Source organism: Pelodiscus sinensis, chromosome 1 (assembly GCF_049634645.1).
Source record: "Pelodiscus sinensis isolate JC-2024 chromosome 1, ASM4963464v1, whole genome shotgun sequence".
In the NCBI taxonomy this organism is placed as follows: domain Eukaryota; kingdom Metazoa; phylum Chordata; order Testudines; family Trionychidae; genus Pelodiscus; species Pelodiscus sinensis.
In genome coordinates, this window is record NC_134711.1 from 248829105 (window position 1) to 248846838 (window position 17734).

Below are 17734 nucleotides of genomic sequence, written 5' to 3' on the forward strand. Positions count from 1 at the left end.
AGGTCCCATGGGAATCGAGACTGAGGGGGAAAACAACTGAGGAGAGTTGGCAGTTTTTCAAAGCGACATTGTTAAGGGCCCAAAAGCAAGCTATTCCAATGTGTCGGAAAGATAGAAAATATGGCAAAAGACCGCTTTGGCTTAACCACGAGATCTTGCATGATCTAAAAATAAAAAAGGAGTCATAAAAAATGGAAAGTAGGACAAATTACAAAGGATGAATATAGGCAAACAGCACAGGAATGCAGGGGCAAGATTAGAAAGGCAAAGGCACAGAATGAGCTCAAACTAGTTACTTGAATAAAGGGAAACAAGAAGACTTTTAATAAATACATTAGAAGCAAGAGGAAGACCAAGGAGACGGTAGGCCCACTGGTCAGTGAGGAGGGAGAAACAGTAACAGGAAACTTGGAAATGGCAGAGATGCTCAATGACGACTTTGTTTCGGTCTTTACCGAGAAGTCTGTAGGAATGCCTAACATAGTGAATGATAGTGGGAAGAGGGTATTTTTAGAAGGTAAAATAAAAAAAGAACAAGTTAAAAATCACCTAGAAAAGTTAGATGCCTGCAAATCACCAGTGCCTGATGAAATGCATCCTAGAATACTCAAGAAGCTGATAGAGGAGGTATCTGAGCCTCTAGCTATCATCTTTGGAAAATCATGGGAGACAGGAGAGATTCCAGAGGTCTGGAAAAGGGCAAATATAGTGCCCATCTATAAAAAGGGAAATAAGAACAACCCAGGAAACTACAGTCCAGATAATTTAACTTCTGTGCCAGGGAAGATAATGGAGCAAATAATTAAGGAAATCGTCTGTAAACACTTGGAAAGTGGCAAGGTGATAGGGAACAGCCAGCATGGATTTATAAAGAATAAATCATGTCAAACCAATCTGAGAGCTTTCTTTAATAGGATAACGAGTCTTGTGGATAAAGGAGAAGCGGTGGATGTGGTATACCTAGACTTTAGTAAGGCTTTTTATACGGTCCCGCATGATATTCTTATCAATAAACTAGGTAAATACAACTTAGATGGGGCTACTATAAGGCGGGTGCATAACTGGTTGGGTAACCGTACTCAGAGAGTAGTTATTAATGGTTCACAATCCTGCTGGAAAGGCATAACAAGTGGGGTTCCGCAGAGGTCTGTTTTGGGACTGGCTCTGTTCAATATCTTCATCAACGATTTAGATATTGATATAGAAAGTATGCTTATTAAGTTTGCAGATGATACCAAGCTGGGAGGGGTTGTGACTAATCTGGAGGATAGGGTCATAATTCAAAATGATCTGGACAAATTGGAGAAATGGTCTGAGGTAAATAGGATGAAGTTTAATAAAGACAAATGCAAAGTGCTCCACTTAAGAAGGAACAATCAGTTTCATACATATAGAATGGTAAGCAACTGTCTAGGAAGGAGTACAGCAGAAACGGATCTAGGGGTTATAGTGGACCACAAGTTGAATATGAGTCAGCAGTGTGATGCCGTTGCTAAGAAAGCAAACATGATTCTGGGATGCATTAACAAGTGTTTTGTGAGCAAGACCTGAGAAAGTCATTCTTCTGCTCTACTCTGAGCTGGTTAAGCCTCAATTGGAGTATTGTGTTCAGTTCTGGGCACGGCATTTCAAGAAAGATGTGGAGAAATTGGAGAGGGTCCATAGAAAAGCAACGAGAATGATTAAAGGTCTAGAGAACATGACCTATGAGGGAAGGCTGAAGGAATTGGGTTTGTTTAGTTTAGAAAAGAGAAGATTGAGGGGGGATATGATAGCAGTTTTCAGATATCTAAAAGGGTGTCACAAGGAGGAGGGAGAAAACGTGTTCATCTTGTCCTCTGGAGATATAACAAGAAGCAATGGGCTTAAACTGCAGCAAGGGAGGTTTAGGTTGGACATTAGGAAAAGGTTCCTTACTGTCAGGGTAGTCAAACACTGGAGTAAATTGCCCAGGGAGGTTGTGGAATCTCCATCTGTGGAGTTATTTAAGAGTAGGTTAGATAAATGTCTATCGGGGATGTTCTAGACAGTATTTGGTCCTGCCATGAGGGCAGGGGACTGGACTTGATGACCTCTCCGGTCCTAGTATTCTATGATTCTATGATCCCCACCATGTATTTTAAATTTAACACTACTGCCCTATTATATCCTGTGGGTTTTTTAAAATTAAACTCAGCTGATAAGTAAATTAGCACAATTTGAAGTGCCTGTTTCACTCCAGCTTGTTGATCTCTGGTATGGTTTCCTTATTTTTTTTATGTATCAGGATTATGGCTTTTATATAGCTCTAAAAACTCAGGTCTGTCTCAGACTGCAAATATGAGAGGTTTAAAAACAATAAGGGAGAGACTCATATCTCAGAATAATTGCTTCAGCCTGGAAAAAAATAGCCTTTGAATATTCTCTGAAGAGACACAGTGTAAACCAGGTACATACTGATTCTTTTTTTGTCCTGTAATTTAAATACGACATCTGTGTCGGCTGCCTTATTCTGCATCCATGAAGACTTTGAGTTTAAGGTGCATCAGCCCTACCCCATTCTAACCCAATGCCCTCCCCCTTCCCCTCCCCCAGAGCCAGGCATTCCCAGCCCCCCTGCTGTAACGCAATGCCTCCACAGCCAGGCATTCTCAGACCGCTCCAACTCTCACCCAATGCCCTCCCCCTCCCCCAAAGCCAGGCACTCCCAGGCCTCCCCGCCCCGACTCTAACCCAATCCCTGTCCTGTCCCCTAGAGCCAGGCACCCTTCTCCCTGCTCTAACCTAATCCCCCTCCGCTCCCCCATAGCCAGGTCCCCCCCTGCTCTAACCCAATCCTCCTCTCCTCCCCCAGAGGCAGGTACGCCACCCCCTGCTCTAATCTAATGCCTGGGTCCTGGAGCCGCCGCCGCCGCTCTGCACTTCTTCCTCCAGGCGCTAGGTGCGTGCACAGAGCAGCTGGCCGTGAGCAGGCACTGGGGCACCATGTGCAGAGTGGCCGGCCATGAGCAGTCCGGGCGCGCAGCTCAGAAGCAGCAGGAGCCGCATTTCCTTAATCAAAGAGATGCATGCAGCTTGAGAGCCACGGGTTGGCCACCTCTGACCTAGACTACCTCTGGCAGGTGTTTGTCCAGCCAGTTCTTAAAAACCTTCCTTGAAATTCCATAACCTCCCTTAGAAGCCTAGTCCAGATGGCACTGTTTATACTGTTTATATCATTATGCAAGTTTAATTCTTATGAAAATGGTATGAACAGGGACATTGGCTGGCTCACACACTACCTTCCACATCCTAATGACTTAATCAACCAACCCAGCAATGGAGGTGCTAATTCTTCTTATCAGCTTCTTGTAACTACTTGAACCATCTACTCACTCTCTCTCTCTCTCTCCCCCTCCTTCATTTTTTCCCTCCTTCACCCCCCTTTCCTTATTTATTTTTGGATCTGGACTTCTACCACTCCTGTCATCTTAAGAAGTGGGCTGTGCCCACGAAAGCTCATGATACCATCTACGTCTGTGGTCACCAACAAGTCGATCGCGAGCTACTGGTCGATCACGAGGCCTTGACCAGTCGCTTGCGAGGTGTCCAGTCCCTCCCACCCCCCAGAAGCCCCACTACTTACCTCAAGAGAAAACGGAGGTAGTGTCGGCTTCAGAAGTCCTGCAGCTTAGCGCCACTTCCGGCGATTACAGGAGTGCGCTAGCTGCTCCGCACAGGAGGGGTGAGTCAGCCCTGCGGGAGGCGCGCAGGGGGTTTCCCGGCACGCGCAGGGGGGTTGGCCCTGGGGCAGGCACGCACGCGCGGGACTTTCCTGCGTGGGGGGGGGTGTTGGCCCCCTGGGCAGGCGCTTGCGGGGCTTCCCTGCACGGGGGGGGGGGGGGTTGGCCCCGGGGCAGGCACATGCTGGTTTCCCTGGGGGGGGGAAGAGAATCCTGGGAGGAGGCAGATGCAGGGGACTCTCTGCCTCCACTGGCACCCCACTCCCCAACCCCCACTCCCCAGCTACAGAACGCTGTCCCCACTCCCCTGTCCTCAACTACAAAATGCTGTCCCCACTCCCCTGGCCCCAGCCACAGAACTCGGTCCCCATTCCTGTCCCCACTCCCCGAACTCTGTCCCCCCTCTCCTGTCCCCAACTATAGAACTCTGTCCCTACTCCCATCCCCACTCCCCGAACTCTGTCTCCATTCCTGTCCCCACTCCCCGAACTCTGTCCCCACTGGCACCCTGTCCCCTGCTGCAGAACCCTCTCCCCTGCCCTCAGCCACAGAACTCTGTCTGCACAAAATGTATAATTATAAATGCTTCATTTTAGATTTAAATAGCATGAATAAAAAAGACCATTTGTTTCATAACTATAAATACGTGATTTTAATTGTATGTATCGCATAATTTAAAAATAAACAGTTTATCAGAGTGTGTAAGTAAGGGTTGGGGATAGGAAGTGATGGACAGGAGGAGAATAGAGAGGGCGGGGCTTCAAGGAAGGGGCGGGGCGGTAGATCTTCGCCTATTCTGAGATTTAAAAAGTGATCTCGGGTGTAAAAAGGTTGGAGACCACTGATATACGTGTTTTGTTAGACTTTAAGGTGCTACTAGACTATTTGTTTTTAATTTTTTTTCTGTCTTCTTTATAACAGCCTTTTATGTATTTGAAGACTGTGATTGGGCCCCGATTCAGTCTTCTTTTCTCAAGACTAAACAAAACAATTTTTTTTAACTTTTCCTGGTAAGTCAGGTTTTCTAAACCTTTCATAATTTTGTTGCTTTCCTCTAACTATTCTAGCTCTCTTCTAGCTGTTCAATTTTATTTAACTCAAGTTCTTTTATTACACTCGTCATTGGGTTATCTGAACACCTTCCAGAAGTGACTTAATCAATGTGACTAACATTTGTTATTTGTGATGTATCCTTTCTTCCATCCTTTGCCTATTGGAGAAAAGCATGTGAGGAGATGATAAAAAAAAACATTATATATCAGCAGCTGCACTTCTTTGAGAACTAAATTCTCCTCTGTCAGAACTGAACATAAAACTCCTGTTACAGAATAAAATTCAACAAAACAATGCAGCAAGGTGCATAAGTTTTCAGTTGCTGAACAACAGGAAAACATGGCATTTAATTTCTAAACATTTCTACTGAAAAACTACTCAGTGTATCAGATCTCCTTTGTATGGCAATTTGTATGAGTTAGGCAATATTTTTAGACTATATCAGTTGATAAAAAAAGGTCAGTTTGCCATGGACAAATATCAACAGAAAACCAAATTCAAACAGATCTTATTAAAAGTTTGTGAAAAGAAATAAAACAAACAGTACTTTGAAAATCCAGTGGGCATAAACACTTTCACTGGGTGAAATTTCACACTGAAGGCACAGCTACCCATGTGCAAAGAAAAACAGGTGTTTAAAATTTTGATCCATTTGAAGCTGCTCTGAGGACACAACCCTAATGAAGGAGCCACAGTAAATCTCTTTCTATATATTTTAGAAGCATCTGTCTGTGAGTCTGTCTGTTCAAGAACACCTCAAAAACAGTAGGAGTTAGGACCACCAAATTTGGTATGCAGCTTCCTCTTATACTAACTTAAGGCAAGGTCAGGGTCTGGTTATGGCAGGAAAACAGGCTGTGCCTGGTATTTGGCTGTTTTCCATAACATGGAAAGGGAGGGGCTGATTGGAGGCAGGGCCGGATTAAGGCATGGTCTATCCAGGCAGCTGCCTGGGGCGCCAACCTATGGGGGGCACCTGATGGCAGCTGTAAGGGGAGCTGCGCCCGGCTCCCGGATCGCAGGCTGCAGCAGCTCTCAGCGGCCACCCTGCAGGGGCCGCTCAGGGCGGGGGCCACGTTAACCCATGCAGCGCCGGCAAACAGCACCCTTCCTCCCGTGGTTGCGGAGCCCTGCACGGCCAGGCTCGGTCTGCCCTGGGCCGCACGCCAGCGGCGGTAGCCAGGCTGGGCCAGGCCGGGCTCGTGCATCCTGCTGCCGCCAGCTCCACGTGCCCTCCCCCACGCGCAGGCGCGGGGGTGGGGCTGCACATGCACCCTCCCACAACCCGGGGCGCAATTAAACTGCCTGCCCAGGGCGCCGGAATGGCTCAGCCTGGCCCTGATTGGAGGGATACAATACTGTACAGTCACTACCGGGAGCAGGGAATGCAGCAGACTATGTATCCCTTGTAGAAATGAATCCCAGGATCTTTGTTGTGAGAGCTCTCTATTTTGCTCCAGATGCAGCTGATCTTTACTGAGTAGTGCTAGATACTGCAGTGGACTTCAGGTAGTCCAGGAAGAGTTTTAACCATCCTAAATAGCTCTTTGGAACTTATTTTAACAGCTGCTATGGATGTACATCATAGGGATCGTTTGTCTGTAATATCGCCTGAACATGAGTCTGTACAAATTCTTTGTATTTAAATTTGTCTGTTTCAGCCCAAGCGACTTTTTAAATTAAAAATCCTTCAGTTGCAAATTAATTTAAACAACATAGTAAAGAAGAGTAGACAAAATTTTAGGCACAATAAACTTCTTCTGCATTTCATTAATCTGCCTCTTATGTCTTAATCTGTGTATGTATTTTAAAGATTTGAGCACCTGTCTGTGAGTCCCTCTGTCTGTGTGTGTGTCTGCGAGTGATTTGTTCAAGAACTCCTAAACGGCAAGAGCTAGGACAGAGGGCAGTGAGCACTAGGGGCATCTATCCTGCAGAATGGCCACTGCAGGCAGCCGCCCCACCAACGGAATGGGCGGCTGGGGACAGGGCTTACCATCTTGCCTGCCACAGGCTCAGGTAGGGGGACCTCCTGCCCCAAACCCCTCTCGGCCCCAGCACTGGACTGAGGATGGGGAGGGAAAGCCCCACTGGCCTCACCACCATGCTCTCCCCCACCCCCGGGAGCACCAGCAATGCAGCCCTGCCCCCCTCCTCCCAACAGGACCCACTGGTGCCTCCCAGCTGTCCATTCTGCTTAGTCCCCCACCCGGGGGAGGCTTACACAGCCCCAAGCCTGCTTCTCCCCAACTCCAGCTCAGTCCTCTCTCCCCCCCGCCCCGGGTCCTCCCAAACCACAACTCTGGGCCTCAGCCCAGCTTCCTCCTCAACCTCCTGAGCCCTCTCGACACTGGCCCCCAGCTGCCTTGGTCCCCCTGCATCCCTAACCTGGCCCTCCCGGTCCCTCCTCCAGCCCCAAGCTTGCCTGGGGACTGCCAGCAGGAGGCCTGCATGCCCTTCCAGCCCCAGGCTGGACCCAGGCCATGCCAGGTAAGTCTTCTAGTTCACTTGTAAAACGTGCCATCGTTTAACACATTAGCACAACAGTTATTCTGTGGCAACCTATTTCCTGCTTTTCAGTTTGTATGCGAAGTACATTTTTACTAAGAATTGATTTAATCCTTTTTCTTATCAGTCACTATATGTAACTGAATCTCTTCTGCTTTTGCTCTGAGCCTGGCATTTGTAAGTGCATACACACCTTAACTTAATGTCAAGATTCTGAGATTAGATATAGGATACCTGCACACAAAGGCGCTCATACTAAAGCAGCACAGAGATAACATCTGAGAACAATGTTCAGAATTTGGAAACCATGGTGTTACACACACACACACACACACACACACACTGTTCAGAATTTGGAAACCATGGTCATACACACACACACACACACACACACACACACACACACACACACACACACACGTGTGTGTGTGTATATAACTCTTTCACACATGCATACTATACATATAACCCAGTAGTTATTTATACATAAACACACACTTGCAGGAAAAAAATAAGCACTGTGTAAAGGTGAATGGGGAGTGGAAGGCTGAAAGTGCTAATGAAAGTTTAAAACCGAATACAGATACCAGTTTACCTTTCAAACCTTTTTTGTTCTAGGTAGTGACCCTAAAACGGAAGGCAGGCAATGTTGCAAGAATTAAGCCCTAGAACAGAATAGTGATAGAAATGTAGCTGTGTTAGCACTGCCATCTTGTGGTCATGCTTGAAGCTTTAAAGTAAGAGCACAGTACAGGCAGTCTCCGGGTTACGTACAAGATAGGGACTGTAGGTTTGTTCTTAAGTTGAATCTGTATGTAAGTCGGAACTGGTGTCCAGATTCAGCCGCTGCTGAAACTGATCAGTTTCAACAGCGGCTGAATCTGGACGCCAGTTCTGACTTACATACAGATTCAACTTAAGAACCCCAGGCATCCCCAAGTCAGCTGCTGCTGAAACTGATCAGCGGCTGATTCCAGGAAGCCCGGGGCAGGGGCTTCCTGTAGTTAGCCACTGGTCAGTTTCAGCAGCGGCTGACTTGGGGACGCCTGGGGCAGAGCAGCTGGGGTGCTGCTGGGTTGGTCCAGTAGCGCCGCCGCTCCTCGGTGCTACTGGACCAACCCAGCAGCACCCAAGCTGCTCTGCCCCAGGCGTCCTGATTCAGCCGCTGCTGAAACTGACCAGCAGTGGCTGAATCAGGACGCCTGGGGCAGAACAGCTGGGGTGCTGCCCGGTTGGTCCAGTAGCGCCCAGAGCGGCGCTACGGGACCAACTGGCAGCGCCTCAGCTGCTGTACCACAGGTGTCCGGAGCAAAGCCACGGAGCACGGGGGCAGCGGGACAGCCCAGACGCGTCTGGGCTGTCCGCTGCCCGCGTGCTCCGCGGCTTGGCTCTGCATTGCCCCCCCGTCCTCCTGGTCTGCAGACGTGTTCCGCCACTTTGCTTCCTCTCCCTGGTCTGCTGGAGACCAGGGAGAGGAACGGCCCCGTTCGTAACTGCGGATCCGACATAAGTCGGATCCGCGTAACTCGGGGACTGCCTGTACTTGTACAGTAGAATTCCTTAACAATGTAGGGTACATTTCTCTTGACATTTATGAATGGCTGTCTGACAGAAAAATAGGTTCTTACCAAAACCTGAATTCAAAATATCGTAAACACGATTTTCATGGAGGAAACTGCAAAAATTATTTATATAGAACCTTCATCTCACATCAAGAAAATATTCCAATCATATCAAGTTTAATATTCTTGCATGGATGAGAAATTTGTTATTCATTTTCCCCTGTTGCAAATCATCCAACAGAAGGTGATATTTAAGTTGACAGTGTCCCTTTAATTTTAAAAAATACTAGTCTGTCTTTAAAAAAGTATTAGCAATGATAGCTGGATATTTAATGACTTTCATACTGTCCTAGTCCGTGGGACAGCAACGCTCCCTTAAATGCTCACTCAGGCACACCCATCCAGGCCTTATCATCATGAGCTAGAGGACGGCAGTCCCGACCGTGTTCCTTTCACCCCGTGTCCATGTCAATTTTATATCAGTCTGTTGTCTTGACAGCTAGTTCTTTGGCCCTGACCAGGGCTAACAGTTCTCAATTCTGCGTCTGAAGCTCGCAGAGGGTAGGGGGACCTGGGCCCTCTCCTACTCCAGGTCCAAACCCAGGACCCTGAGAGCAGGGATGCAGCTCTTCTGCTCGGTTGGTGGGGACTTGCCCTCCAACTCACCAACCCGCGGGTTCCAGCAGGACCCTCCATACAGCCTGGCGTCCACTTTGCCCCATCCGGGGTTGCTTCCTATTCTCAGTTCGCCTCCTCTTCACACTGGTATAGGTGGCCACCCTCTGGAATGCGGTCGAATGATTTTGCAGCAGGCTCCCTCCTGGATGCTCCTCCCCGTAGACCTGCCATCCTTGGTGGGTCTCCCACTCTGGGGAGGTGGGTCTCTGCCAAGCCTCCACCAGCTCCAGCCTGTAGTACCCTCCCCATACCCTGAACCTCTCATTTTCTGGCCCCATCCTGGAGCCTACACCCCAGTACACATTCCAACCACTTGCTCCAGTCTGGTGAAAGAGAGCTAGTGAGTGAGGGTGAGGAACAGCAAGCGATGGAGAGAGGGGAAGTGAGTGAGTGGAGGTAGGGCAGAGACAGGTCAAGGGTGTTCAATTTTCTGCAAACTGAAAGTTGGCAAATCTCAGCTGTACGTTGAGGTAAGTGGTAATGTAAATAATAAACACTATTATAATTGGGGATGTATAAAATAAAGAGCTTTCTGGAAACCGTTTTCTCATTATGGGAATTTTTTTTGAGATTTAAAAACATTTTGTTCCAATTGGGATGAAAAAGAAAATCAAAAACTTTAAAATGTTCGTAAACTCAAACTAAACAGTTTGGGGCCAACAAAGTGTTTCACTCCTATCAATTTGAGATGTAATTTTTCAATTTTGACTTTGGTTTTCTTTTTTTAATGTTTTACCCCAATCACTTGAATTTCAAAACTAAAAGTGATTTTGATGAAGTTTTCATTTGCAATATTTTGACATGGGGTATTTTTACACTTGTGCAACTTTCCTTTACAAACCAATTTCTAAGTGGGAAATGTGTTAAGCTGAATCTTCTCTGCAAAAACAATTATTTTTGACAAATCTAAGTTGATGGAAAAATTTTTGTTGCAAAATTCTTAATCAGCTCTAATAAAATATTAGTCCATGGGCCATCTCTCCCTGACATTGTATGGTAAAACCAAGCTAATTAATGGCAGGGTTTTATGAATAGACAGTCGATTTCTATTAATTTATCAAGGCAGGCACAAATGCAAAAAAAAAAAAAAAAAAATTACTAGATTGTAAAGTGCCAATTATGGTTCTTAGTACTGTAAAGTTTGGACACCTCTGATATACGTAGTTAAATATAAGTACAATAAATGCACACAAACACTGAGAGGATTCCTGGAATATATCTTTTTAATTTCCTTTTATCAAACCCATATTATAGCTGTAATGAGACTTTCCAGAGTTATATACAGTATCATAACCACATGGAAGATGGCCAACTATTTTGCCAAGTGTCTCAGCACTCCTTAAGATGTATTTTGCTTGTTTTTATACAAAAATAGCTTCACATAATCTTGTTTGAACAGTTAGTTCCTTAAGGCATCAAGTTAAATGTTACTGTCAATTTAATCATCTGAGAGGTAGTAATCTCTGTCCCCTGTGATGTGAGAGGAGGACATTTCAGACAAGTACACGTCTTCTGTAGAAAGCTCCACCATATTGCACCTTCACAGAAAGGGATGACCCTAGCAATCTGACGTTTCCACTGTATAATTGTGCAGTCATCCCATGGAAAGCTCGGTATATATCCCAAGCAGTTAAAGTTATTTCTCTTGTAAATTATTTGGAACAACAAAAGAATGCCCTTAGAATGAATGAAATCTGTCCTGGTGACTGCTACTTGAGACTCTTTGTCCATGGTCATACTACAGTTGGGAGAATAAACCGGCTGGACAGACTTGTGCTAGTAGAACCCAAATCGGTGCACTAACAGCCGCAACATGGACATCGAGGCTTGGGCTGTAGCTCAGGCTCTCACCCACCTGACACCGGGGGTCTCAACTCAGGTGTCTAGTCCATGTCCACCCACCTCCACATTGCTATTTTTAGTGTGCTAGCTCATGTTAATCTAGTGGAAGTCAGTGTACCTGGCCAGGGAGACTCCCAGCTGCAGTGTAGACATACCCTACAGGTGAGACTATGTCCTTATTAAAATCAATGACAAAAGTTTCACGGGGTAGCCATGTTAGTCTGTAACTGGAAAAACTTTAAAAAAATCAAGAAACAGACTTGCAGCACCTTAGAGACTAACAAAAAATGTAGATGCGATCATGAGCTTTCATGGATACAACCCACTTCTTCAGATATTTGCCACTGGCTTCAACAGGGTCTGTATTTCATCTTTAAAGCCTTTCCCTACAGAATATTGATTTGTACTCTGCTAAACAGAAAGCACAGTTACTTTCTTTTGCCTTTGCAAAAAAATGTCTGATGTGCACTCAACATGGAAACCATATCTTCTGAGATAGTAAAAATCAGACTGGACAACACACTAGTAAATACACTCTAAAGAATTATCATGCTGAGACATGGAGATGGTCTACAGCAGTTGATCCAAGAGATCATTTCCAGCTTTAAGTTCTCTGAGTCTCATTTTTCTGAATGAATCACCTTGAAAATTTCTTCAGTAGAGTCTGGGATCAAAAACCAAAAAAAGGTTTTTGTATGGAAACTATAAAAGACTATAAGCATTTTGAGATCGTAGCCATAGGTGAAACCTTGGCCTTTTTGAAGTCAAATGGGAGTTTCGCCATTGATTTCAGCAAGACTAGGATTTCATCCAATACTTTTATACCTTTGTAGAGTGCCAAGCACTATGAGCGTAGGTCTGGATTAGGACCTCTGGATGCTATTGCACTATAATTAAAAAATAAAAAAGATTCAGACCAACAGAATATTATTCTGTGAATACTCTAGTAATGTCCTCAATTTACACTATACTTAACATATTTGCAAATCCTGAGTGTAAAATCTGTGTGCAAATGGATGCAGCTCTATAGGCCCTTATTTCTGTAGTACGACAGAAGGGGTGTGACTACGCTGCTCTGTAGTTTGAAATAAGATATACAACTTGAGCTACACAAATTACGTATCTTATTTTGATGTTATTTCGAAATAGCTTATTTTGAAATTTGGCACCGTCTGCACAGCACTTATTTCAAAATAAATGGTTATTCCGAAACGTCCCTTACGCCTCGTGGAATGAGGTTTACTAGGACATTGGAATAGCAAGCCCGTTATACTTTGAAATAATGGGTGTGCTCAAAAGATGCGGAATAGCACTGCAGTGTAGACGTAGCCTTGAAATAGCACTACCATGTAGACGTAGACTTGGAGATCTGTAGTATTTAATTGTTTACTTTACATTGGGAAAGAGGTAAATAAATAATTCTGTCCATAGAAAATTGATGTAACTGATTCTACCAATAATTATGTATTGCACATTATGGCTACCTATTATATAATTCTAATTATCGTAATTGGGAGACTACAAGTATTTTAAAATAAAAAGAAGCAGGACTTCTTAAATGTATACTCCAAAAGTTTTCCCTGAGCTGCAAATTATCATGCTATTTTGAATGGGCTTGTTAAGGTTCAAGGGCTTCTCTTTGTAATCCAGTCAGTTTTCAAACTTAACAGACCCCAGAAATCTCCTTTAATTCATGCTGGAAAAATGCCAATCATTTTTATGTGAACAAAATAATTTTTCATTTACAAATGCAGGCATAGTCTACAAAGAGATTGTAGCTGCATGCAAATACGTCATGTTAAAATGTTCACAAGCTAGAATAATGGTGTCATTTCAAATCTCTTAATCAATCCAATGAAAATTAAGACAAGAACATAACACATTGTATTATAATAGGTAAAACATATCCAAATGTGAAAAAAATGTTATTTTCTGTTCATTTTCAAGTATATAGTCAGGTTGCCATTTTCTGAAATTCAAATTGCCCCCTCATTTTGGTTTCTAAAATATATTTCTCTTGCCTCTCTCCCCTCTGTTTTCTTCTTCCCTCACAATTTTTTACCCCTAACACTTCATTCTTCTTGACATCTCCAGTCCTGTTCTCAATTATTTATATATAATACATGTAACATGCAATATATAAAATACACATTACACCCGTATATATTATGCATGTAAGTGCAAAACTCAACTGAATTTTAACTATGGACTAGCACTGGCACCTTTATAAAAACAGGCTTGATTTGCAGAGGTGCAGTACCCAGAAACTCCCAAGCTGTGGAAGCACAACACTTCAGAAAATGAGGTGAAGTATGTACATTTATCATTTTAAACTCTAAAATCTGTTTCTCGATCCTCTGCCATTAGAATCCCATTGACTTGAATCAATGGCTTCCAGACAGTGACTGACAGTAAGTGCAGCCTCCAACAGCACACTTAGAATAGTCTGAAGTGATGACAGTGGAAAACTAAGACCAGGCAGAACCAGAAGAATGGTCTTTTCCCCTGCCTGGTTTATGTTTTTCTTTTAAAGATATTTATAGCCTGCTCAAAAAAAAACGGAACTAACATTCGGCACACTAAACACATCCATCATATTACCATGCAAATCTGCCCAAATCAGCTTAATGTGAGGCCTGATCTTATTGCAATCAGCTAATTCCCTTTTACTGCTTCCATTCAAGTATTTTCATGCTCTCTGGTCTGTACAGTCATCTACACAATCTGTATAGTTTAAATGTCTACTGGTCACTTAATGTAATCTGCAATACGCACATAACAATAGTCATATCCTACATGGATTATATACTGACTGACTTATTTTAAAAGGATTTTGAGAGAGATAAAATATTACAAAAATCAATAAAACTTCTTGATGAATGACATGTTAGTCCCTTAATTCTTTATGGAAGTAACATTTCCCCCAAAATGGATGAAAATTTTTCATTACTATGATTAAAAATCAAAATACCATAAAATAATGTAGAGTTACAGTTTTAGAGCAAATAAATTGAGAAAAATAAAAGATTGTAATTTTTCCTGGTAGGTAAAAATTTAGTGTTCATAGCAGTTTGTGTTTCCTTTGCATTTCCTACTTATTAGGAATGATAAAATGTCGAATGCTGATTTAAAAGAGTCACCAAATTTTAAAAAAATATTTTTGATATCTTGAAATACATAGAGATAAAAACATTATTTTTAAAAGATAATCACAACTGTAACCACCACTTTATAGGGGGGTTTGGGAACAGTCAGCGTCATTTATTCTTACTACTTTGAAACACTGCTCATGGCAGATATTTCTACTTCTGGGCTTTGCTCTTTGAGAGTCTATCCATCAGGTGGCTTTGATCCTCTTGCAGATAGTAGATAAACAAACATCAGTGCTGCAGTAGGAAGTTAGTAGCTACATTAAGGTCATTATTTGAAGCTCGCAGAGCTTCCAAAGCATCTACCCTGGAAAATCCCATCTCCATAAGTCGTGCAACCTGTAAGAGAAACCATACAAAATCACTTTTAATTACAGTTTTACTAATTTTTCCTTTTAGAGTTATCATATAGCAGCAAAACAGTTTGGTTTATTACAGAACAGTCTGTGCAATTACTTATCTATATTCTAAATACCAAACACTTTTCTGATACAATACGGTGGGGTGAGCCAGAAAACATTACAACAGTTGATAAAATACAGTTTGCAATAAAACAGTCATTTAATTGTTAGTAGGTATTTGAGGCGCATCTTTCACATGGCACAATATAATTTTGATGACTAACTTTTTGTCTGCTTACCAACTTTCTTTTTTGCACATACTGGCTCAAACAGTACTACATTTAAATCCTATTTCATTTTATATTATAACACAAAGTGCCAGGTTCACTGCATAAATACCAATTTCAAGCCGAAGCAAATATAAAACCTACATTTCTTTGTTGAGTTTAGTTATAAATGAAAATCGGGCTGATTTCTTTTGAAATAGTTTTATTTCTAATTCAGACGGTCCAGGGGCCGGATGAGGCCTCTGGCTTGCCAGGATCTGGCCCTTGAGGCTTGGGCTCCTCCCCATCATTGTGAAACCCACGCTAGTGCTAGCCCTCCTCCATCCCTCTGTGGAGCTGGAACACACACAATGTATTAGTCTGGGTCCCCCTCGGCTCTGGTGTGTGAAGGGAATAAGGGGAGTATCTTTCTGCTTCTCAGTACAGGGCCACGTCAGTGAGGGTTTAGTTTTCTTTTTTTTTTTTTTTTTGCGTCTCACTTTTGTGCAGCCCCAAAATGATTTTTCTGTGGGTCAGCGGTCCCCACCCCAAAAAAGGTTCCCCATCCCCGCCTTACTAGTAGTAAGGCCTGAAACCAGACAGCATAGCCTCAGAAACAGGCAGCTACAAACAGGCTGGGAGATACTTTGATTTCTCAAAGTATTTCTGGCAGGCTGCTACAGAGCCTGCAGTGAAAATTAAAGCTGCCCTTCCCCGAAAGGAAACACTGAGAGAAGGGAATATATATATATATCAGAACAACTGCCTGCTCTCTCTAGGGTGTAACAGAAAATATGAATTTTTCTGCATCAGCAAGATTGATAGTTTTCCAAAGGACATTGTGGTTCCTTGTCTGACCTCATGTGTAACACAGGCCACAGAACTTCCCCAAAAATAAATTCCTTTTTAACCGGAGCATAGCTGTTAAAAAAAAAAATCCAAGTTTGATTTAAAAATGGCCAGTGATAAAGAATCCACCATGATCCTTGGTAAGTTGTTCCCACAGTTAATTACCCTGGTTTTAAACATTTATGTCTTATTTCTAGTCTGAATTTGTCTAGTTTCAACGTCCAGCCATTGAATTTTGTTACACATTTCTGTGCTAGATAGAGGAGGTCTTTATCAAATGTTTGCATCTAGTCATGCCTTAACTTTCTCTTTGTTAAACTCAACAGATGGCGCTTCTTGAGTCTATCATCTAATCTTTTAATCGTTCTCATGGCTCCTTTCTGAACCCTGTTCTAGATATCTACCACCTACTTGAATTGTGGGCACCAGAATTACATTTCAGCAGTGGCTGCATCAGTGCCAAAAACAGAGGTAAAATAACCTCTTTCCTCCTACTTGAGATTCTGCTGCTTATGCATCCAGCAATCACATTAAGACCTTTTGACCACAGTGTTGCATTGGAAGCTCGTGTTCAGCTGATTATCCCCTGTGACCCTATTTTTTCCAGAGTAACTGCTTGTCAGGATAAAAACCCACCATCATGGTAGCATGGCTTACATTCATTGTTCCTAGATGTATATTGTGACAGGGTCACAACAGAAGGCAATAAAAAAGTAGTCCTATTGGAGGCTGGGAGGCATAAGCCCATCCACATCTTCAGGACCTCCTCCCAACCTATGGGGAGACTCCACAGAGCCCAGAACACCAAATGACTATGGGGGACAAATAAAGAGAAAAACAGGGATGGGTGTGGAGGTCAAAGGGCTAAAATGAGGGAGCTGGACAGGGACAGTGAGCAGAGAATCCTGGACAGAACCACCCACTGCCCCTCAAAGGCCTCAAGAGAGCCAGCAAACGCCACCCAGTGGAACTCTGCTCGGATGCGTGAACGGATACAGAAGTAGAAACAGGCCCCACCGTCTCAGGCCCTTCCTTCAACCCGCCTCTGCTCCCTGGTCTTGTAAATTGCTATCTTGGCCATAGCCAGGAGGAGGTCCCATGATTTTGTGGGGCCACCGATGGGGTGTGCATAAATTAATAGTAGTAGCAACCCTCTCCCCCCCACACCCTTTCTGGAAAAGAGAGGAGTGTAGGGGAGAGCAGAGTAGAGACTGACAGGGTCAAGTCAGAGACAGGGTGGAACATTAGCCTCAGACAGAGGAGATCTCTGTTCCCAGAGTAACAGGGAGGGGCTTGTTTAGAACCAGCAGAGGCAATCAGGGGCAGTGGGAACACCTGGGGCTAACTGACCAGACTTGCACGGCCAGGCCAGCCTAAGCTAATTAAGACACCTGGGGGTAATTAAGAAAACCAGTTCAGACTGGCTATTGAAGCTTTGCCTACAGTTGGGGTGTGTGGGTAGCTGAGAGGATAGCGCTGCTGGGAGTGGGAGAAAAGGAGACAACATGTGAACACTAGGAGGATGAGCCAGAGAGAAAGAAGGTGCTGGGGAAGGTGTGGGGAAGTAGCCCAGGGATCTTGGAGCTGTCTTACAGCAGGAGTAGGGGATTCACACAGGTAGCTACTATCACAGGGCCCTGGGTTGGAACCCGAAGTAGAGGGTGGGCCCAGGATCCCCCCAACACTGACCTCCACATTTCCACTTAGGGATAAGGGCTGTGGAGTTTGCTCTCTGTTTTAGAATATGGTGGCTAATGATGAAAAGAGATCAACAAACAGCAAACT

The 17734-nt window shown here is 44.0% G+C and overlaps 1 protein-coding gene across 1 annotated transcript in view; it reads right to left on the minus strand.

Annotated features, from left to right (window-relative positions):
• Positions 1-10707: 10707 nt before the first annotated feature.
• The window catches only part of UBAC2 (UBA domain containing 2), a 168331-nt gene continuing 161304 nt past the window's right edge, over positions 10708-17734 (minus strand). Inside the window, exon 9 of the mRNA XM_075918761.1 lies at positions 10708-14832. Coding sequence (XP_075774876.1) covers positions 14725-14832 — 108 coding nt within the window. The 3' untranslated portion in view covers positions 10708-14724. The remainder of the gene's footprint in view (positions 14833-17734) is intronic.